Source organism: Podarcis filfolensis (genome assembly GCF_964270895.1).
Source record: "Podarcis filfolensis genome assembly, chromosome: 13".
Taxonomy (NCBI): domain Eukaryota; kingdom Metazoa; phylum Chordata; class Lepidosauria; order Squamata; family Lacertidae; genus Podarcis; species Podarcis filfolensis.
In genome coordinates this window covers 20,473,923-20,497,403 of record NC_139615.1, presented here as the reverse complement: position 1 = coordinate 20,497,403, position 23,481 = coordinate 20,473,923, and the positions used below count along the sequence as shown (strand labels likewise).

The window sequence follows — 23,481 nt, the reverse complement described above, 5'->3', positions numbered from 1 at the left end:
GAAAAACTGCAGCCCTGTGTATCTGGGAGTGAAACTGACTGAACTCAGTGAGGCAATACTTAGGTGGAAGCATGCATAGATTGGGCTGTATGTATTCCCCACTCCATTTTTTTAAAGGCTAGAGTAGCAAGCAATTTGTTTAATTTTAAAATTTGTGTGTGCTAAAAACATACATAATGACTTGCTTAATTTTATGTGGCTAACTTCCTTGCTGTACTTAAATTCATGTAGGCAAAGAGGTTCAACCTTCTTGAATAATATGGTTTACCTCAGGACAGATGGTTCTACCTCCATTCCACAGTCCATAAGGTGAGAACGACCTTCAAGCACCATAGTTAATTCAGTCCGGACTGTTTTGGTTCCTGTGCTGTAGCAGAAAATAAAATAAATAAAATAATAGCAGGAAAGGGAGTGTTAAATTTCAACCCAGGCCTAAGTATCTGGATGTTGAATAATGGCTCAAGCCACTTTCAACGTTATTAAAAAAAGTGTGATCTTGGTGTGTCAAGTGGCAGGCAAGTGGTCTAAGCAGAATAAAGAAATCAAACCATTGGCTACCATACAGCAAATGCAGGGAACAATCTCACACTAGTTAGTCATACTAAAGTTCCATTGAAAGTGATTAAAATATTGAAAGGTAGTTAGATGATTGACTGTATACAGTTTTGTTGCTTTTGATATATTTAATCACTTGATGTCGAACTGTAATTTCATTTTTCTGCACTGGGAGATGAAAGCTCTTCTAATGTTACGTGAAAAATACGCCTGACATGTCAGCAGGAGAGCTGTATTCCAGGACCTAGATGAACATCTGTGTAGCATCTCTAAGATAACTGGAGGGTGCTTCTGGATTGAAACCTGAATGAATTATCTCTTCCTACAGGGAAAACACATCCTAGTGGAAGAGGTTGCAACCATCAGGAACCTTTTGCAACACTGAAAGAATAAGTACCACTTATGACAGGCCAGGAAAAAGATGAGTCTTCCTTAGACAGCTCTCTTTATTAGAAGCCCAGACCTGCCATCTGCCCAATGAGGTTCTGGACCATAAAGCACCTACAGTTCCCTTCTTTCCCTCCCTCCTGCATGGAGTGCATTTTTTAATTTTTTTTGGTGCCTTGCTCTTATATTTTAAGATGATATGTAGCTTCAGCCCAAAGAAGCTGCGAACATTAACCATGTCCGTCTACCCTGAGATAGCAAGAGACAAGACTAGGCTGCTGGCAGCAAGTGAAACCCCAGCCCATAACAGTTGAGAGCAGAAAAACACAAGACACTTCCCACCCCACTGTGGAAGGCTTAATTCAGCCATAATGAAGACCGGGTCACACCACTGATACATCATTTTTCTGCATTTGCAGACAACAACATGTGACACACGACAAACAGAAGGCTCAAACTCACTGCCCCTCCCTGAGCACACACACACACACACGTGCACACACACACCCCATGAGATCTGCCCTACTTGTGGTCATTTCAGTCAGTTGTACCTCACCTCTAGCAGCTGAGTTATCTGTTCTAAAGTTGACTGAGATTCAAACCAATATGACACATATTTATCTTTCCCTGACTTAAAAAAAAAAGCAAACACACACAATCTGCCTCAGGCACCTGCAAGTTGAAACAGAAGAGGTAGGGGGGCATGCTGATCCCTTTACAGTCTGTCTCTTGGTTGTTTTTCTGCTCAGAGTCACAGGGCCTCCCCTTCAAAATGGGGAAAGTTCCAGAGTTAACGCTTTCATTTCTCTACCCACTCACATTCACAGAAAGACACATCAACATACCTTGTTTGGCCCTAAATCAGAATGAAATCCAGAAGGACTTGCGTCCTCCACTGAAAAACTAGCTATCAGTCTGGATCATCAGAATAGGTTTGAACTATTTGCAGGCATGCTCCACTATTCAGCCCCTTATACAGTACAGATTTCAGATTCAGATTAAGGTGGTGCTGCTGCATAGAAAATATAGAAACCCCATCTTCTGTTAATATGTGGCTTTTTAAAAAGCGGCACAATTGTAACCTAGGTAAATACATTTGTTAAATTTATAATTAAAATATTTCTTTATTCATATGGGCTACCCAACACGGATTGGGATGCTGATTTCCGTGAACTAGTTTGGGTGTGTTCCATTGAGGCCAAACAAAAGACATGGGGACTTAAAAACTTCTGCCATAAAAATTAGAACGAACTCTAGCTGAAGAACCATTCACCTTATCATTTAGAGCCCAAATGTGGAAGAGTGTTCTATGGGCCCAGTACATCAAGAAACAAGTTTAAAAACTGCTGTGGATTGAGTTATTTTCCCCACTTGCAATGGCCGAGTACCTATATCAGCCTTCCGCAGCCTGCTGCCCTCTATATATCTTGGAGTACAAATCCTATCAGCTGCAGCCAGCACACAGTTGCACTTGTGTTGCAGACTAAAACATCTGGAGGGTAGCTAGCTGGAAAAGGGTGACCTAAATTATGGCTCAGGTCCCTGGGCCAAACAGACGGCCGCGGCGTTTGCTAGAAGGCCACAGGGGTGCAGCCTTTTGTCCCCATGCTTGCAGAATGGACCACTCAGAAATCTAGTTGCTGACCACAGCCCTAGGTTAAAAATGTAGCTATTTCTTCTTCTCATAACTGACCAGGTAGGCCAGCTGGACTAATTCTGCAGCCCATGAAGGAAGTGAACTGGAATTTGGAAATATGGGTAGGTGGCCTTCTGTCCAACCGTGAACAGGAAGACAGGGTCAGAAGATAGCAGCAACTGACTTAGGTTAGCGGCAGCTGCAAGTCATCTCTATCAAGTAATGGAGAAAGACCTTTTCCCATTTTATGCTGAACTAAGCTCTGGAAAGTACCCACTCTGCCTAATAGGTATAGCTACGAAAGCAGTAGGTGGGGTTCAACAGGCAAACAGACATTGCAAGGTGATCCCCAAATCCCTCCCCCCGGAGAGAAAGGGGAAGCTGAAGCATGTTGCAAGTCAGCCATAGACCCAGATTTGGTGAGAAGAACCAGAAGTGGAAATCTGGACTCTAGACCTTCCTTCCCCCCAATCTAGTTTCAAGGCCGCTAATTACCCCTCCGGAGGAGTGGGGCGGGGGGAGCTGGTTCAGTGCTTCAAGTTATTTCAGAGCAAATGAATGTATACAGAGCATCTTCCATAACAGACTAGCTGTATCCCACCCCATTCCTTTCCTCAAGGTCCTCACCAACACTCAGTGCAGCAGACCTCAATACCCAGGTGTCTAACCAGCCCTTTAAAAAAAAAAAACCTATTGCATGGTGTCTGAAAGATACCTGGATAAAAAGTCTATTTAAATAACTCGTCTCTATAAAGCAGAGAGGCTGTACTCAGAACAAGTGTATTCCATTGAATTCCTATTCACCCAGTGCATACGTCACCCTCAAAACAGGTGAAAAAGATGTCCAAAACAATGGTGTTCTTCCTTGACCGCCACCAAAGCTAAGGAAGTGTAGCTTTGATGCAGAAAAGCCTGCAGCCAGCAATAATTGATGCAAGAGGCTTCGGGTACGGATAACCTTTGCTAGCGCCATCAATAGCTTCTCACAAGTTACAAGGCTACAGGTCAGCAATTTAGAATTCTTCTTAACCCAAGAATGTTTACAAGGCCATCCACCCTGGATGGCAATTTGGAAGAACAGCTGAACACCACAATCTAGAAGCACCTCAACCAATGGAAATCCATTGCCGTAGACCCCAAGGTTTCCAGATCCTATATATGTTTATCCACAGATACTCAAAGCAATGGAAAACCATAACCCCAAGAACGAAAAAATAACACCACCCTGTTCTAAGTGAGTTGTATAAAAAAGAAAAGAAAAAACGTCCTTCCTTGTCTGTCAGCCCTTGTCAAAGACTTTGATTGACGGGAACTTGTGGCCTACCCCACGTCTTAAATCTGTGGGGTTCTTCGATGGGAAGGCTAGGACCCGGACATGATGCAGTCATTCATTCCATGGGGCAGGCGTGGTTGCCAATCCACTGCAGATCAGCCACTACTCCCCAGTGGAGATAAAGGATGCTGACCACCACCAGCACGTGCATTATCTGATGGCTGTTGAACCAGTAGTCAAAGCGGCCTGGCTTCCAGCGCTCAGGCACCCGCGAGATGTTGATGACGCCCCCGAGAAAGGCCAAGCCGTCCATTATGAGGTATGAGCGCAGAGAGGAAGGGTGGCCGGTGCCCAGTCCCACCCATCGCAGGTAGAAGAAGAAGAAGCGGAAGAGGGCTTGCCAGGCAAAAGCCCGCAGGCGCCGGACGCTGGAGCTGGCAGTCACTGCGCAGAAAATGCCGTAGCTCGACAAGCCCGTGTAGGCCAGCAGGGCAGCCGTGCGGGGAATCGGGGTGCAGGCCAGCGTGCAATAGATGATGGGGAGAGCACCTGCAGGGAAGAAGAGAAACACAGTCCGCCCATCAGGAAGTTAAGGACAGGGTGGGGTGAGGGGGAAGCTGGTAATTATAATTGTCATTTGTGTGGCCAGCCTCCACCACTGGGAGGATGGTCATGCTGCCGCCTCCACACTCTCAGGCACACTCCCAAGACCCCTCAGTTCTACATCAAACCAAACTCTACGTCCTCTCCCTTGCCAGATTTCTACCACTCCCAAATGAACTTTGGCTGCTCACGGCACATTATTATTATCATCATCATTATTAATTGAATTTACATGCCCCACATCCCACACACTAGCCCGCTCCTGCCTTCCAGGCACTTGTCTTGTTGCTCTGCACTTTGTTCAGGCCTTCAGGAAGTGCTCTCCCTCCTCTGCCACTCCCCTTTTGCTGTGTGTCTTGTCTTTTTAGTTTGTAAGCCTGGATTCTGCTTCCCCCTCCCCCCTCAACTTTTTAAACATTATTTATTGATGCAAACCACTTTGAGAGACAACAATTTTTATGGCTATTTTGGGGTAAGTAAGGCTTCCCAAGTTCTATCCCTGGTATCTACAGTTAAAAGGGTCAGGTAGGCTCTGGGACGGGCCTCTACCCGAGACCTGCCACCATTCAGCCTGGGCAGGACTGGGCTAAACTGGACCAATCGTCTGATCTGGTATCTAAGCTTCCTAAACATCATCCACCACAGAGAACATTTTGGCTCTTATCAGGATCTGCCTCGCTGGCCACATTTGACAGGCAGGCAGAACAGGTACACAGCCCACACAGGATTTGGCCAACCCTCCCACACCCACCAGGTGGCAGGTGGGAGGTTATAGTTTGGAAAAAAGAGCCTCATGGGCAAAGATTGGCCCACAATCTAGAGGGTCACCATGCCTGCACTATCGAATTTTGTCTCGTTCTAGGATCTGCCCTCTGTGTGTGATACCTGTCAATACCTATGTGCCATTGTCCCCATCAACAGTAGGCATTATATGCCTCTCCTTTCCAGCTTCTCACGTCTCCTCTGTGCCAGAGTTCGGTCGCTACCCGCATTCCAGTAAACCAGGGAGGAGAGAACTCTTAACTCACCCAAGGTGTTGACCATGCATACCCCACACATATCAAGGGTGAGCAAGGTATGGTAGACAGCGGGGCCTCCCTCGTGGTTCATGAAGAGGTGGTAGAGCACACTGCCGAGCTGTGGGAAGACGCAAGCCAGGTAGTGCGCTATTCCTAGCCATGAGACGGAGAGTCGGGTCCACGGAATGGTCAAGGGCAACACAAAGAGACACCCCAGCAGAGGGATACCTGAAAGAGAGAAGAAGAGAGCTGGCCTAGTATCCCATCTCCAACCAGGGACAGCCCTGGGACCCCACCATCTCCACAACTCTTCCCACAGAGTGCCCCACTCTAAAAGTTAGCACCAGGTGTATCTTCTCCAGTTCTCAGGCACTTGGCGTCTCTCTCCCCCTCCCAACCCACATCCTCTGCTCCTGCCATCCCATTTGTCATGTCAGAACACAGTTGAAAGAAAAATCGTGTAGCATCAAAGCGACATCAGGAAAGCCACCATTAAAGCATTTTTGGACAGGGGCAGCCTGCTCGTCTTAAGCAATGAACACCCTTTGACACGGTTTATCCATGTTCCTCTTGCAAAGCAACGGCTCCGTTGAGGAATCTTTGATAAGACCCTCAAGGCCACCTGTTCTAGTCCTCTACCAGGTACAGAAGCATGGATTGAGCACTCTCTCGCTCTGTGTGTAAACATTAAAGCAACAGCCCTTTCCCACTTCCCCTGAAATTTTGTTCTGACAGTGAAAAAAGTTTGAAGCGAATGGTGTGCGCTTGCAATTTCCCCAAGCATCACCTGTTCAATGTGTACTATGGAAACTTTTGCAGCATTGAAAAACATTTTAATGAGCTAAAGCTTCCTCAATAATTACAACTGGGGGGGGGGGAGCAGGCCAACGCCATGTTCCTCCCAATGGGGAATGGACTGGATTTCTTTTCTCTCCACCGCCAAAATGAAGCAGCTTGGTAGATTCTTGACCTGTGGATCCAGCCTGCCCTACCCTCACTCTTCCTTATCCCCGCTGAGCCTCAACTCTCCCCTCTCTCACCCTCCATTTCCCCCAGAGGCCACAGCTTTACACAAACAGATTAGGTCTCCCTGAACCCAATTACTGTGCTAATTGAGGCTGCCCGAAGCCAGATCTCAATTAGGAACATGATAAACATTCATTAAGAGGCCAGAAATACTCCTTTAGAGAGAGGCTGGGGAGAAACAGAAGAGAATCTCCCAGGGAGACTGAGTCAGGCCCCGGCCCCAAGGGGCCTGTCACCTAGCCCACAGCTAGCGAGAGAAGAGTTGCTGCTACCAACTTTTTTTCTTCCCTCCTAGCAGGTCAGTGCCCTTTGTTACCCCATTACTGCAATCTCACTTGCCAGGAAAAGCTGCACCTCTTCTCAGTTTCTGCCTGAAAAACAGTTCGCTTCAGTCGGGAATTGGGATACACACACTGAAGAGGAGAGGGGAGTCTTAGGCTGAATATACACCATACATTTTGAACACATGACTTCCCCCAGAGAATCCTGGGAAGTGTAGTTTACCCCTCACAGATCCACAATTCTCAGCACCCTCCTGTCCCAGGATTCTTTGGGTCAGATTCCCAAGTGGTCACTCCCCCACCATGCGAGATTATCTGCTTCTCTAACACATACAAGGGACAGAGAAATGCAACAGGTGCCTCTTATTTGCACAATGAAGCTCCAGGATACAAAACACATGCAACCCTACTCTTTTATGCAATTGGCGAACATGGAAGCTTGGGCCATGGCAAGGGAACCTGTGTGTTCCCCCTGCCCAGGTGTTGCTGCTGGACTTCAACTCCCATCATGGGCATAGCCAAGGGGGGGACAGGGAGGGGCAGCTGCCCCCTCAAATCAATAAAAAGGGATTCTTTCCCCTGCCCTACAAAAGTCCTGGCTACACCCATGACTCCCATCACCCCCAGCCAATTTGACCAATAACCAGGGATGATGGGAGGTAGAGTTCCAAAGGTATCAAAGACCAGGAGTTCCCAAGCCTTAGAATCCCTTTTGCCAGCCTGCTGCTGGACAGAGAATCTGAGTTTTTCAGGCACTCACATGAGTAGTGGTGAGGCGGAAGTGGGACATAATGAAGCTGCCTTATCTAGTCTAGTATTGCCTGTTCTCACTGATAGTAGGTCTCCAAGTTCTCAAGCACAGCCCTTTTGCACACTTTACCCTTTCCTTTTAAATAAATAATTATTATTTCAAAAAATTCCAGTGGAGATGCCACAGATGGTATCAGGAGCAGGTGCCAGGTGAGCCATAAATCACATGGCATCCGTGAAGTTAATTCTTTATTCAAGAAAGCAAGGTTGACACGTTAGGCCAGGCCTAGTGACAAGAGCAACTTGTCCTAGTAGATCTTGCCCCTAAGAGGCAGTTCCCTGAGTCTCCTACACTCCCAGGTCCTTCCCAAGCAATCTGAGACTCAGTCGTGTGCCTGCCTTTGCTCTGCTCTCTTCATACCTCTTCTGGTTCTGGGAGACCAGGGGGATGGGAGCTTGCCACAGCAGGAGGGGGAGACCCCCTGGCTTTTTCACCAGCCTGACTCACCTCTGCCTCTTGGCCCCTTCCTGTCCGGCCTCTGCTTCTGTTTCTGATTCTGGACTGCACTCTGCCACTGCCTCTTCCTACTCACTAAACCCTGTGACCACTTCAGCTTCGGACACCTCCTCCTCCTAGCCTGCTCTCGCTTCTCCCTCTGACCACTCATTGTCATCCCACCACCAATCCCCTGGCTCTGAACCTTCTTCCCCTGGTGGTTCCCTTGGGGGTTCCCTAGCTGGGACCTCTCACCACTCCTCCGTACTCAGACATCTGGAGCCTAGGCTCCTGGGGGGGGGGCACTATGCCACTACATGGTTCTCTCCTACTCCTGCCACAACTACCCTGGAGAGTATGTGACTGGGCCCAAGGTCACCCAGCAAATTTCGTGGCTGGGGAAGGCAGGGAGCATTTGAAGTCAGGTCTCCCCAGTCCGAGTCAGATTTTCTTGAATGGTATACTAACAGCAGCTATTTCCCCAAACTACGGCAAGAGGGTGGACCATGGCAACACAATGAGTAAACCCATTGGCTCCCCTTGTTGTTGGTAGTGCAGTGGTTAGGGTGATTGACTAGGACCCAGGAGCCCAGGGTTCAAATCCCCACTCGGCCATGAAGCTCCCTGGGTGACCTTGCACCAGTGCTTCTCAGATTAACTACCTCGCAGGGTTGTTGTGAAGATAAAAACAGAGGGTGGGGAAGAACCATATGTGCTACCTTGAGAAAGTGGGTTATAAACATTCTAAATAAAATTGGCAAACGGGTTAGGCAGCTGGGGGCAAAGTTATAACCTCAAAAACATAGGACGCTTCCTTATACAGAGTCAGGCCATTAGTCTGTCTAAGTCAGTATCTTTTTTTAAAAAAATAATTTTTTATTGATTTTCCAACATATATTAAGACACAATACAACTAACAACACATAAACAAACAAACATATAAACACGTATAATTTCATAACCTCTTTTTCTTAAACCTTGTTTCAACGACTTCCCCATACCTCCCTTTTCTGCATCCCTGTTTTAAGCTTTTCCAGCAACCCCTAATTTCAATTACTTATAAGTCACTTTCTTTAATCCTTTTTCTCTTACCCAATTATTTGTCACTGCAATTCTGTTTTACATTACCCATGACATTTTAGCACTCATTAATTTTACAACAGTTCTTAAGATAAACTTTAAATTTCTTCCAATCTTCTTCCACCGTCTCTTTCCCTTGGTCGCGGATTCTGCCAGTCATCTCAGCCAGTCCCATATAGTCTATCACCTTCGTCTGCCACTCTTCTAGCGTGGGTAGTTCTTGTGTCTTCCAATACTTTGCTAAAAGAACTCTTGCTGCTCTAAGTCAGTATCACCTACACTGACTGGCAGTGCCTCTCTAGGCTCTGGGCAGAGGTTGCTCCCATCCTTAACTGGAGATGTAAGTGGCTCTACAGCTGTGATCTAGCCAAAGTCAAGATGAGCTAGGATGACTTTCATCTCTCGCACAGCAGAGACTATGACGATTTAATCTAAGCTTTTGGGCTACAGAGCAGGGAGCAATGGCCGCCACAAGGCATAAGCCAAGCACACCTGCCCCCCCACCACCACCCCCAAAGCCAGCGTTTTGGTAAAAAGCCAGGCTGTTTTCTACCCCCACCCCCGACAGCTCCCAGCATCCACACCTGACGGGACGACGGTCCCAAGGACGACGGGGAGGGCCATGTCAGCAAATAACTTGGAAGCCTGCATTTTGCTGACGGCGGGGATTGTGGTACCCACGCGCCAGCTGCACAACCGCAAAATGCCTCCAAAATGCAGCCAGGCCATTTAAAGAAGCCACGCAGCAATTTGGCACCCAGGGGCTGGGAAGGTACATTTTAACTCACAGTGCCACCTGAAGAGGGAGAGGCTGTTCTGCCGCACACATCCCAAGAGGCAAGGTGGCAGAGGAGAACCACTCTCTCCAAGCCCCGAGGAAGGGAACAGCCTCGGGCCTGCTCCAAAATCCACACACAGGAACAAAATGGGAAACACAACCCTCTCTTTGCCAAGCGGATGTTTTCTACGCAAAAAAAAGGCGGGGGGGGGGCGGCAAACAGAGGTATGAAAAGGAGTAGGGGGATAATTGTCAATGTCAGGTGGCTCTCAAACTACACTACCAAACGGGTTTGGGTACAGAATTCAGCAAGCTAAGAACTCCCAGCTGTTGTTGTTTTTTAAATTAGTTTCTAACCCTCAAGACTGAAAGTGTAATGCAGTGACTACTGAAGCTCCTGAAAGGTTTCCTGGTTGGCCACAACACACAGAAAGAAATCTTGGATAATCCCTCTCTATCACCTATACCTACCTCGTAAGGTTGTTGTGATCTTTTAAGCAACTATCCTATCTTTAAAAGACATCTGAAGGCAGCCCTGTTTAGGGAAGTTTTTAATATTTAAAGCTGTATTGTTTTTAACACTTGATTGGGAGCCGCCCAGAGTGGCTGGGGAGACTCAGCCAGATGGGCGGGGTATAAATAATAAATTCTGATTCTGTTTATTTATTGTGCGGATTTGTTATTTTATTTCTATCATAAATGTTATTGTTGTTAGCGGTCTTGGACATTTTAATGGAAGGGTTAGGGTATAAAACTAAGGAACAGCAATAAGAAAAAAATGAATGCTCCCATCTATTCTGCCCCCGAATTCCTTCCAGCGGGACGACAGGGAAGGAAATGTGATAAGTACATACCGACCTGAGGGTCTACTTAGAAATGATAGCAAGATCTCAGAAGCCAGAGTTTGGAGAAGGGGGACAGGACTTGTGTCCCTCCTCATGACTGGCAGGAGAAAAGGGGTTTGCAAAATTCACACAGATTCACTTAACACCGTTTGCAGAGTTCAGCAATCCTCGGCACAACATTTAGTGTTGTGTTTTCCCCCCAGCGCACACGTACACAAAATCCTGACAACTGTCTCCTGCAGAGTTATCAAGGCTCGGCCATTGAACTCTGCCACTGAAGTGGCAGGAGTCTTGCAGCAAGATCTGGCAAACTTCCCAGAGGATATCTTGCTTCAGGGCAGATGCTTGTATTGGTTGCCCAAAGCAGACTCCAGGCCACACTTCAAAAAATAAAGATAGGGACACGGGGGAGGGGAGGGGGGCAGCGTTGCTGTTTTCCCACATGAATAAAGCAAGTTACACCTGAAATAGCCTTACTCTCTGTCCTTGTCTCCAGGCCCTAGCACCAGCATCGGGGACATCCAAGTTTATTCTCATTTTCCCACCCCTGCACACCCAGCTCTGCCTTTCCTGTTCTCAGTTTCTGCAATCGCTGCTACAGACCTGTCACAGAAGCACAATCCCGGCCTTGCTCTCCTCCCCAGGGACATGTTAGGGATCGGATAACAGACCCGGAAGCGTCAGGACTGTGTAACATTAAACAGTCATGATTTCACGGTCTGAGCCAAAGACTCGGGGCAGGGGAATATACACCGTGAAGCGCTGACGTTGTGCGATTCTGGCTCTACACACACACAAACCCATTCTCAGAGCCAGGGATGTTCCCTTCTCACTCTCTCCTTTTATTACATTTCACTGTCATTTCCAGAGGCTTAATCAAGGGTAACCTCATTTTTCGGAGAGCTGAACCAATCCGCCCTGTTACAGCTATTATTCATACAGCCCAATCAATGCAGCTCCCCCCTCCATTTTTTTACAAGAGTCCTAGACCCAGGTAGATGCCAATCCAGACCTTAATAGAGGGGTGGGCAAGAGGGGGAGGAAAGGGACAGAGATCAGGAGGAAGGATTTGTGTGTACTGTATGCAGAAATGCGGGTGCACATGAGGCTCTCACGCTTTTGTGATAAACCTCAAAGGCCCACCTACTGCCAGAGTTCAGTCTGGGCTCTGCTTGCCACCTCTGAGGTCAGCTGCTCAAGTGTAAGCCACTTATCCCAGGAACTGCTATTTCAGCATCTGGGACAGGATACGTCCTGGCGCTTGTGTGGGGTGGGAGGATGCATGACGTTGGACCCCCTGGCAGGATGGAAGGGGCGGGGAAGAGAAAAAAACACTGAGCCTATAATTGGATCACCATTAACTACCTGGAAGGAGCTAAATAAATACAGTTCCTGAAGACAGATAGAAAGTGGGAGGCTCAAGGCTGTCTCTGTAGGAAAAGACAGGGGCACATGGCATCAGGAAGCGCCACTATCGCCTCTTAGTGCCAGGGTTGGTCCTTGGCCATAGCAGTAAAGAGTTGAAGGGCGGGGATGTGTGCCCCCCCATGGCCAGAAGGTGCAAACAAGGTGCATTTCTTCCTCATAAACGATTTCCATAAAATGCAGCAAAGTCCACTCATTTACCAGCAGTTGGGGTTTTTTTAAAATGGATTTGAGCCAACAAATCCATAGCAGATTTGCCCATCCATGGTGTTTAAACCCAACCAGCAGGCCCTGCAACAGAATGTTGCAGCGTGCAGCGCTCTTGTTCACTGAGCCAGCCTTGCCCTCTGTGAAGCTCCATTTTATTCCCTCTTCCTTCCCACCCATTTTTCCATTTGCTCTCCCACACGACGGTCAGTCAGCATTCTCTGGCCAGTGGGCATGCTCAGTCATCACAGGGCTATTTGGGGGAGATCTTCCCTCACTTTTCTCTCATGAAGGCTTTATTTGGGGCCTGAACTTGTCACTCCCTCCCTCTTATTTGTATGTGGAACCATTTTGGCTATATAAGCACTCCTGAACACAAGAAATAGAGGGAATTGGTTAAAAAAAATTGAACCTCCATGTTCAGGAGTAGTATACCACCACCCATTAACAGATACTGGGGCCAAACAACAAAGGATGCCCGTCTCTGTGACCTACTTTGAGATCTTTCTAGTAACATCTGGCTTGGCCACTGTTGCACAGGTAAGCTGGATAAGGTGAATTTTGCCTTGAGCCAGAAAGACAGTTGCGAGGTGCTTCTGTGGGTGTCTTCACCTTCAGAGATTAGGCAGGTGATATACAACACACACACCCAACCACATTTGCCTGGCACCGTCATCTTTCAGACAAGAAACCAGGCTAAAACAGCCCTGTTTTTCATGAGCCTTCAAACAGCAATTAATATTCTCCTAGCCACCGTCTACCTCTTTATTTGTTTTTAGACTATAAAATTTAATTTGTCAGGTTGCTTATTCAATTTGTTTTACTGCCGACACTCGATACCATTTAAATTGTAAGTTATCTTGAGGATGCAAACAACGGAAAGTGGGGGACGAAAACCTTTCTCTTTTTAAAAAATGAAATCAATCCGCCTTGTGTGGTCCTGGCTGAAACGACAGCCTCAGTCCCCCCCCCCCATCTGTTAAAGGGAAGGGAAAGCTTCGCTCAACTCACTAAGTGACACACGCTGACGAAGAAAACCGGGATCACTTTATAAAAAGGATTAGTAGCCAGAGCAGGATGCTGCAATGGTATTGAATCTCTCACACTATTTGAATGACATCCTGCGAGCCAAAAGGGGTGTGTGTTAAGCCCAGTCTTACTTTCGGCCAAATGCAGGGGGTAGCGTTTAGGGGTGGGCAAAATTCTGCCCAGTGTCCTCATCCTACCTCTTGGCTGCACAATGTCACTGAGGTCAAGAGAATCCGGAACAGCTCACATTACCCACACAGCTGCCTCCCTCCCAGAAGAGTGTGGGTACTGCCCGCCACATCCTCTCAGCAATACAAAAACCTCCCAGATTCCCAGCCCGCTGCAACACCACCTTCCCTGCTGGATCCACTACGATATCTCCAGGGCCCTTGCGGTCCCCTCACTCTCTGCACAGCATCTACGCCCACCAGCCAGTAGAGCTAACCTTAAATCCCACTCATCCATTTATCAAAGCGCCTACCTGTATTTCTGCACCACCACCACCCGCCCCAGACAAACTGCCGTTCCTATCCAGGTCTCTGTTTTCCATGCACCTGTCAAGAGCCAGCAAGGTGTAGGTAGAGTCATAGAATTGTAGCGCTGGGAGGGAGACCCCGAGGGTCATCTAGTCCAACCCCCTGCAGTGCAGGAAGCTCAACACACAGTCTCCCCCATCCCGTTTGAAAACATACCAGTCCCTGCTTAAACTTTGCAAACGTGCTAGCAGGTAGGTAGTTATCAGGTGTTGAAGTAGCATGGGGAAGATCCGGGTTCAAATCCCGACTCAGCCAGGAAGCTTATTGTGGGCAAAGAGAAGGCCATGTATGGCATCCTGAGGACTGTATACGCATACACACACTGCTTGGTTTTGTGAGTGGCAGTATTTACTGGTACAGAGTACCAGAGCCTGTTTTTCCCTGCCAGTAGCGGACGGCACTCTCCTCAGAGGCCGGATTTGTCACTTGAGGTGACTGCCTCGCCTCATGGACAGGCTGACCACGCCAAGAGAAGCCAAAGTTCCTGGATTTTATCTCTCACCATTCTCTTCTTCTCACCTGTGGACCATATTCTAACACCCTTTGTCCTTCAGAGTAGTAGGGCGTTGAATATATAGATATATTTTTTAAAAAAACTATTTCCAGGGCAGCTGAAAAGCAGGCCCTTCTAATCCCCTGGGAACTGGGACTCCATAGCTGCTCCCTGCCCCCAGGTCTTAAATGTTGGGCCAGGAGAGCAGAGCGGGACTCAATCTCTCCGTTGCCTGGATTAGCCAGGATCAACGGCTGCTTAGCCCCCAGAGGGCTGGAAAGGTAATTCCCAGCAGGGCTCCTGGGTTCCGTGAGGGGAGAAAATGAGCAAGAATTAACCAGAGAAAGACGCTCTCTCTCCAGGGCCCGTGCAAGATTTTGGGCTGCCTGAGGCAAAGGACACAATGGGGCATCCCTCCCACCATAGACAGAAGCCAATATGAGCAGCAGTCATCTCTTGCTTCACACTGGGGACGGGATAACACTCCCTACTGCACCTGAAAGCACCAGGCTTTTTTAGGGGTGAATGACAGGCCATGTAGAATACGCAGCTCTGTTTTCTGAAAGAAGGAGGCCACATCTGTGCCAGAAATTTAAAGCACCAACATTCCACAGTCATGGCTCCCCCAAAGCAATTCTGAGAACTGTAGTTTATTAAGGGTGCCGAGAGTTGTTAGAGACCCCCGATTCCCCTCACAATGCTCCCAGTTCCCAGAGTGGTTTGACAGTCCATCCTTCTTCCTGAGGAACTCTGGGAACTGTAGCTCTGTGAAAGGAGTAGGGATATCCTAACAGCTCTCGGGCTGTTTCAAGTGGAATGATAGTGCTTTAAATGTCTGGGGCAGATGTGGTGTGAATGGCCGGGGGCTTGAGAGAATCAGCCACCACAGCCCCATAAGTATATGGGCTATAGGCTATAGTCACACTCTAATGACAGGGTGGGCCCTGAGCCTCTCACAGACATGAGGCTGGCTTACACCGTCAGGCTACTGGTTTATCTAGATTCCAGAACAATATGGTTTTACTCTTAACAGGCAGTGGCTTTCCAAAAACTTGAGTTCTTTCATAGAACCCTAGAGCTGGAAAAGACCACAAGGGTCACCTAGTCCAAACCTCCGCAATGCAGAAATCATTTGCCCAAAGTGGGATTCGAACCCATGCCTTTGAAATTAAGAGTCTCATGCTCTACTGACTGAGCTATACTTCAGCTATCCTTTCACTAGGCATTGAACCTGGGATATTTTGAACAGAAGGAAAAACTCTGCCCTCAAGCTGTGGACCCAACAAATCAATAGAAACTGAACTGAACCTCCATATGCAGGTACAGTATACCCCTCCCCCCAAAAAACCCAGATCAATCATGGCTGCCATCATTTTCATGCATTGTTTTTGAGTCTCCCCAAGGCTACTGATAACACAGTGTTGGACGAGTTCAACCTTTGGCCTCATCTAGTGAAGAAGTACTTATGTTCCTACTCCTGCCTGATTTGTTCCCTGCGATTTATTGGAAGCCGGCCATGGGCACCGATGCTGCCAAGCAGCTCCCAGGTGCCGGTACATGCCGCTCCCTGGAGATTCCCCACCCTGACGATGCTGCCAAACCAACAGCATGGTATCCGCGAGGCAATTCCCCTGGGAAGCTGGTATAAGCAAGTTTACACATATACAAAAGTTCCACTTGCCTCAGCGGAACAGAAACAAAACAACTTTCATGGCCCTGTTGGCTTCTTCTAAGAAAACGCCTACAACCGTCGTCGTTTTGGGCAAAATAGCCCTGGCTCATATGCATACAACACACGGAAATCCCAGGGCAGCTTCCCCAAACTATTTCCCATAATTCCTTGAGGAGAAGGCTGGGAAACAGTGGACAAGATCCTCAAAAGACCACCTGCCCACCATTTGGTCCCATTCAGAGAAACAGCCATGGGAGAGGGTTGGATATGTACAAGTATGCTCAGCTTAAAATAGACCTGGCCTCACACAAAAACAGGCCTCGCACATCCCAGAATCCTTTGCAGCATGCAAGGATTTCATGGCAGGCATAGAGGGATTGCCTTGAGAGAGAAAACAACAATTCCTTTAGTGTAGGAATTTGAAACCTAATTCTCTTAGCCAGCGACCTACTCCCTTCTAACACCAAGGAAGGAAGCCACAAATTCAGTCTTTCTTTAGGATATTGATCCATTAAACACCCACACCCCATCAGGTGCGTCAAATCTCAAAATGACGTGGCTCAGGCTACTTTATTCTAACCTTTGAAGCCTGTTAGCTATATGTCAAAGCTGGCAAACAGCTTTATTGGTCCCCTAGAAGTGCCCTTCAACGCTTCAGCACACCCATAATTGCTCCACGTTGCTCTTTGCCCTCATTTGACACCGGCAGTTGGAGAACAATTTCCTTCCTCAAGTCAGGCTCTTGCCACAACATGTGTGTAGGAGCAAAGACTTAAAAAGTCAGATATTTGAACAGGAAATCACCGGGGGGGGGGGGCTGTGTGTGTATTGTACCACAATTCTGCAGGAATGCAGGGGGGAATGTGCAGAATGCAACATGAGGACTATTCTGAGAATCTCAGCCTTCACACAAAAAGAAAAGGGGTAGGGAGGAAAGAGGAGCAATCCAGCCCATATGGTTGCAAATAAACACTGGAGAGCATGTGGGCAAAACAGTGCTTACTGTAGCACAATGAGATTTGCCCGCTTTTAAAAAAACAGATCTTCACCAGAAGACACAACACAACACAAAACACCAGTGGCATAGCGTGGGGGGTGTAGGGGGTGCCGGCCGCACCGGGCGCAACATCTGGGGGTTAGGGTTAGGGGGCGCAAATCCACGGGTTAGGGGGCGCAAATTACTTGCCTTGCCCCGGGTGCTGACAACCCACGCTACGCCACTGCAAAACACACACACACACACACACACAGAGTAAGGGGTAAACACTGAGGTGGTGAAATTTGCTGATAGTACTGGTCAGGGTCATTAAAACAAAAAGAGAGATTGTGAAGCATTCCAAAAGAACCTCTCCAAACTAAAAGGCAAATGCAACTCAATGTGAACAAGTGTAAAGTGATGCATGTTAGGGCAAAAAATATTAATTTCACATATTTGCTTATGGGGTCTGAACCTGGGGTGACGTTGCTGAAGATGTTGATCCAGTGAGTGGCAGCAGTGAAAAAAGCAAATTTCATGCTAAGGATCCTTAGGAAAGGAATTGAAAATAAAACTGCTGATACCCTAATGCTGTGATACAAGTCTACGGTGTGACTGTATTTGGAATACTGTACTGTGCAGAGATCTGGCCACCTCAGCTCAAAAAGGATATTGCAGAGTTGGGAAAGTTTCAGAAAATGGCAAGTGAAACGGTCAAAGGGATGGAGCAACATTCCTGTGCGGCAAAGGTTGCAGCATTGGGGACTTTTTAGTTTAGAGAAAAAGTAAGGAAGAGGTGACATGACAGAAATGTGTACAATTATGCATGGAATGGAGAAAGTGGATGGAGAGAAGTTTTTCTCCCTCTCATATAACACTAGATCTCGTGGGCATTCAATGAAGCTGAATGCTGAAAAATTCAGGACAGACGACAGAAAGTACTTCCTGCAGCGCATAGTGAAAACTATGGAAGGCCGTGACGGGCTCCAACTTGTAAAAGAGGATTGGACCACTTCATGGACAACAAAGCTATCAATAGAACCAGCCACAGCGGCTAGGTTCTACCTCCACTGTTGGAGGCAGTGAATACTTCTGAATACCATTTGCAGGGAACTACAAGACGGGAGAGTGCTGTGATTCTCATGTCTTGCTTGCAAGCTTCCCTGGGGCACTTGGTTGGCCACTGTGAGAATCGGATGCTGGACTAGATGGGCCATTGGCAGGCTCTTCTCATGTTCCCAATAATGGACTACAGGTGAATCAAGGCAGCTTTGGGTGTCCCTGAAGAAATGTGAACCCTCAGAAAGCACTGCCCTAGACAAGGAGGAGGAACAAGGAAAAGGAAGCTTTGGCCCTTCAGAGCTCACAGGACTACACCTCCTCATTCCTGACCCCTGGCCATGTTGGCTGGGCCTGATAGGAGCTGGAGGCAGAGAGTTGGGCTCTCCGCTTCTTTGTTAGATATTCAATAAGGGAAGAAAAGTGTTCAGGTGGGACACGTCAACAGCCACCAAAGCCAAGCAAACGCCTTTCCTCCGCTGCAGTTCTCAGGGAATCCATTTCAAGAATATCCAGCTTGTTAACTGACCCCACCCTACTCCACCCAGTGAGCTGGGGCAGGCTGAAGCCATTCCCCAAAAGATGCTTTCGTTTGGGCTTGCTGCTGCCCGCTCCCTCCCTCATCCATGGTGAGTAACATCGCACAGCTTGCACAATATGCTGAGCCTCTGCTTGTGACACATGAAAGGGGTCCTGTGGGCAGGAAAGCTCGTAAAAGGGCAGTTTGCCCTTACAGGGGAGACCGGATTATTTCATGAGCTCACAAGAATAGTGAGGAGGAGGAAATCCTGCAACCTCAACTCTGCGGCTTGCTCAATTGCCCAACTGGTCCTGCTCTCCGCTCTCGTTACCCAGGCAAATTCATATCTCTGGCCATGTGAGCATTTCCCTTCCTTATTCCCCCAATACAGGGCAGTGGGAGAGCAGAGCGATTCGCTTCTTAAGAGGCGCTGGGAAACTGTACCCTACTTACTCATCATTGGCATGGGGGGAATGGCTGCAGCAGCTCAGTGCCAAGGGGGGGGGGGAACACTCTGCATGTGGTCAAAAGCTACTTGCTCTTATTTATTATTTCATATTCATATCCCACCTTTTGTTCACAAAAGACAATGTACATGAGATTTCCAGGAAGCCACCTATCCACTCAGGCACTGAATGCCTGAATGCTCAGAGACTATCTGTAGCTGAGGGGGCTGCAATAGATGCCCACAGATACCTGGGATGGTGTGTTGTTAGGAGGAGGTCAGGGGTCCAGGCCCCAGGTCTTTTTGTACCAGACCCAAGAACTTCTAGCCCTTCCCTTCTTTCTTACTTTCTGTAAACTTAAAGTACTTATTTAAAAAATGATTACAAGGCATATTTCCTCTAGAAGTCATGCTCAATTTGCATAGAATCATAGAATTGCAGAGCTGGGTGGGACCTTGAGGATCATCAAGTCAAATTCCTTGCAATGCAGGAATTTTTCACCTAACACCCACGACCCTGAGATTAAGAGTCTCATAAATGGCATGCAAATTTCTGTCACCGGGCTGTTGCTCCAAGCCCTTTAAGGTTCTAGCAACACACCTGGCCTGGGACATGACGTGATTATTACTTTCCCAAGTTCTACAGGTGGCATAAAACAGGTTCTGGGTGAGAAAATTTGCAATAAGGAGGCCTCAGGGGTAGGAAAGCATTGCAGAACCACCTACATAGTTGCACAATAGGTTTCCGCATTACTTTCAGTGAGCAGAAGGATATAATCCTGCCTGCGTGGTTTTTGTTATATCTCTGCAAGTTAAAGGGTTAGAAGCCTTTTTTCCAAAATGAAATATTTTAAATAAATAAAGTACATACATGCTGTTCAGGAATGGGGAGTAGAATATTTCAAAAGTTTCAAGGGCTGTTGTGGTTTACAGCTCTGGATTGAACCTTGACAGCAAATTATCTTCTTCATACTTTTATCACAGCCTCTCCCAACCTGGTGCCCTCTAGATGTTATGGAGCACAATGTCCATTCTGCTTGGGGCCAATATGAGCAAAACATATGCAGGGCAACAGATTAGAGGAAGGCTGATTTATGACATCCCTTCCAATAGGAGAGCTAAGGAAGGGCAGCCACTAAGAAGCCTAGAGATGTTGGCTATTGAACCACAGGCCTTTTGCATGCAATCTGAGCAACTAGGAAGTGTTCTGAATGCTATATATTCATTATATTCATGCTTACTGTTTCTCTTTCATCTGGCTAAAGCAGGTTGGCTCAGTTTAAGAACTTAAGAAGAGTCCTGCTGGATCAGGCCAATGGCTCATCTATCCTGCTCCCACAGTGTCCAACCAGATGCCTATAGGAAACTGGAAACAGAAACTGAGCACAACAATGCTCTCCCCACTTTTGTCATTCTCAGCAACTGATACTGCCTTTGATAGCAAAAGAGCACAGCCCTCACGGCTTGTAGCCCAGGATAGCCTGATCCTCCATGAATTAGTCTAATCCTCTTTTGAAGCCATCCAAGTTGGTGGCCATCGCTACAATTTGTCACCACCACCCCAAGCCAAACACAGCCCACCAGCCAGATGGTGTGGTCTGCCAGGTGTTGAGCAGCATCCTCATTTTTTGTATTCCCAGGTGGGCAGCAAGAACAGAAGGTGTAACAAACCAGTGGGTCCCAAGGTGTCCAGGCCTTACATGCAAGCTACTTTTTCAGATACAGAATTCATCTTGTCCTGATCTGTTGTTGTTTTACCTCTTTTTATGTTACATTCCTATTTTCCAGAGTTCCTAGGCAGCCTCGCATCCAGGCACCGACTAGACTCAGGTCCGCCTAGGTTCAGCAGGTTTGCAGCAGTAGCAGAGTTCAAACCATCCCCTAAGTACTAAAGGTGCAACAAAATTGTTCATGTTGCTATGTTGCAAGTAGGAATGGGCACATGAAACAATGAGGTGAGAGCTAGTCGCTTTTGTAGATGCGATTTGCACAACTGTACTCTTGCAATAAGAAACCTCCAGAATAGAAGTAGTATTGACAGGCCGCATTGCCTCCCCTTACTCTCCCCATATAGAAAGGTTTATGGCTGTGTGAATATGAGCCTATAATTTCTGCCCAAACACCCCAGAATGGGACTTTTCAGCTCAGCCTCCTCTAGCATAGCCACAGGTGCTTGTGTCCAGAACAATCCTCATTGAAACCAATGACAAAAGCACATTGTGTGTTTTGCCCAAACTCAGCTTAGCAATGAATGGGAAGCGGGCGGAGAGTTCTAAAATATTCCATCCCCCATTGCCATAAGTCAGACAACAACAACAACACAAAGCTGAATGAGTGAAGGGGTGACAGGGAGTCATAGCTGGCTCCTTGATGCTCCAACCTAACATACCTCATAACAATAAGGCGCTTGAAAACCCTCTTTGATTTTCGCAAACCTTTGGGTCCATCTAACCCAGACTCTTCCTGCTCCACCACCTGAGATGATCCTTTCAATCTGGAGGCATCCAAGACTGAACTTGGCTTTTCGGCATGCAAAACATGCCCTGCTCAGCTAAGCCTCTCTTTCGCAGGAAGTCAGCTGCTCTCCCACAAACCCACACAGGATAATACAAAGTTAAGGCTGCCATAGAAACCCTACCAGGAAACAGGGCACACAGCTAATAAGCGAAGTGAAACTCCCGTGGCCAATGTTAGCTCAGCAACTTTGCTCCGACTCCGGCAAACAGTCACCTAAGCCCAGAAAAATAAACTTTTAATTATTCACCATTTGAAGGGGTGGCTCGTTGGAAACGGACAAGGAAAGCAGAATGAATGAGCACTGACGTCCGAGGGGGCACGAAAGCCGGGGTCGGGGGAGGAGGGGGAGAAAAAATATGGAGAGCGTGGGGACAGGCATCTAAATTGCCCACGGAGAGCTAGCTAGGTTGCAGTGGGGCTGTCGCGTGCGTGACACTGAGGTTGTCCATGGACGCTCCGGCGGCCAGGATGCTGCCAGTCAGTCTGGGGATCAGGGCGCAATGGAACTGGAGGACAGAGACTGGCGGCTGGGGGAGAGGGAAGAGGCATGGGAAGGGACGCGCGGCTCTCAAACTCCGTCGGGTGGGGGAGAGCCAGGCCCTGCGAAAAGGGTCCACGCCGACGCTGTGGGACCGGGCAAGAAAAACGGAAGCAGCAGCGGCAGCAGCCGAGGGATGCCGAAATGCACCAGGAACAGACCAGAGCAAGGGTACAAGAGCTCTGGGCAGCCGGGCGGAGGTAGAGGTGCCTCTGGATGCTCGCTGAACGCCTAGGGCTGGAAGGCTGGCAGGCGGTGCAATCGCGGGGAGGGCCCTGCAGGAGAGCAAGCACGGAGATCGGAGGGCATCGGAGCCCGGCGGGAGAAAGCGCGGCCGACGGCGGCGGGGTTGGGGTGGTGGAGAGGCCGGTGCTAGGCACGGGCTGCGGGAAGCAAGGAAGGGAAGGCTGCGGGGACTCACCATGGGTGTAGATGTTGCCCAATTCGTTGTGCAGGTAGAAGAGGCTGCGGAGGCAGCCGGACCCGGTGCTGATCGGCCGGTAGCCCGTCAGCACGAAGCGGTTGAACTGCAGGTGAGGGGGGGAGCTGGCCCAGTCCAGGAGCCGGGGCCCCCCCAGGAAGGCCATGGCCGGGCTCCCCCCCCGGGGTCAGCTGCTGGCCGGGCTCTGCATCCTCTTCCTCCTCTTCCTCCTCCTTCCTCCTGCTGCTGCCGTTGCTGATGCTGCCGCTGCAACGAGCAGCTCCTCCTTGGGCTTCCCCCTCGCTTCGCTCCCCTCCTCGGGCTGAGCTCACAATCCGGCCCCGCCCACCGCCCTCATTAACATAATACATGCGGGTACCACTGCTCCCCTCCTCCTCCCCTGCCGCCTTTTCTCAAGCCGGGCCGGTCCCCCTATCTGCAAGGCTTCCGCGCAAGCCCCGCCTACGATCCCGCCGCTCATTTGCATAATCTCTGCACCGCAGTCGCTCTGACTCGCACATGGCTGCCCGGATCAGGGTTCTGCACTCTGCATAAAAATGACAATATATGCAAGCCACGCCCTTCCTCTCCGGGGCCTACCAACCGCCCGAGGTTGACTAAGAACTGTCGTTCCATTATTAGCATAACGGACGCCCCGCCCTCCCTGCGGTGGGTGTTAATAGGGCGTCCCGAGTCCTTGAAATTCGATTATTTGCATAACCCATTGAGACACGCCCCCAGCAGCTTGTCAGCGATGTCCGTGATTGGACGCGCGGAAGATAGGCCCAATTGTAAACCCCAAAGCAGACAAAAGACGCCCCCGAAAGGCAGGAGGGTGTATTGGTTTGACGCGGTTATGAAATTAATTCCTAAATCCCAGAAAGTCACGCCCCTAAACTGCGTGGTGGCCCGTC

The 23,481-nt window shown here is 48.5% G+C and overlaps 1 protein-coding gene across 1 annotated transcript; it reads right to left on the bottom strand.

Annotated features, from left to right (window-relative positions):
- Window positions 1-983: 983 nt before the first annotated feature.
- Window positions 984-23,022, bottom strand: PAQR4 (progestin and adipoQ receptor family member 4). Its single transcript, XM_083580408.1, has 3 exons — window positions 22,568-23,022; window positions 5,483-5,701; window positions 984-4,400 (listed from the first exon to the last, which is right to left on the bottom strand). Exons 1-3 carry the CDS (start codon window positions 22,731-22,733, stop codon window positions 3,967-3,969), a joined length of 819 nt encoding a protein of 272 aa, XP_083436534.1. The 5' UTR covers window positions 22,734-23,022; the 3' UTR covers window positions 984-3,966.
- Between the last annotated feature and the right edge of the window lie 459 nt (window positions 23,023-23,481).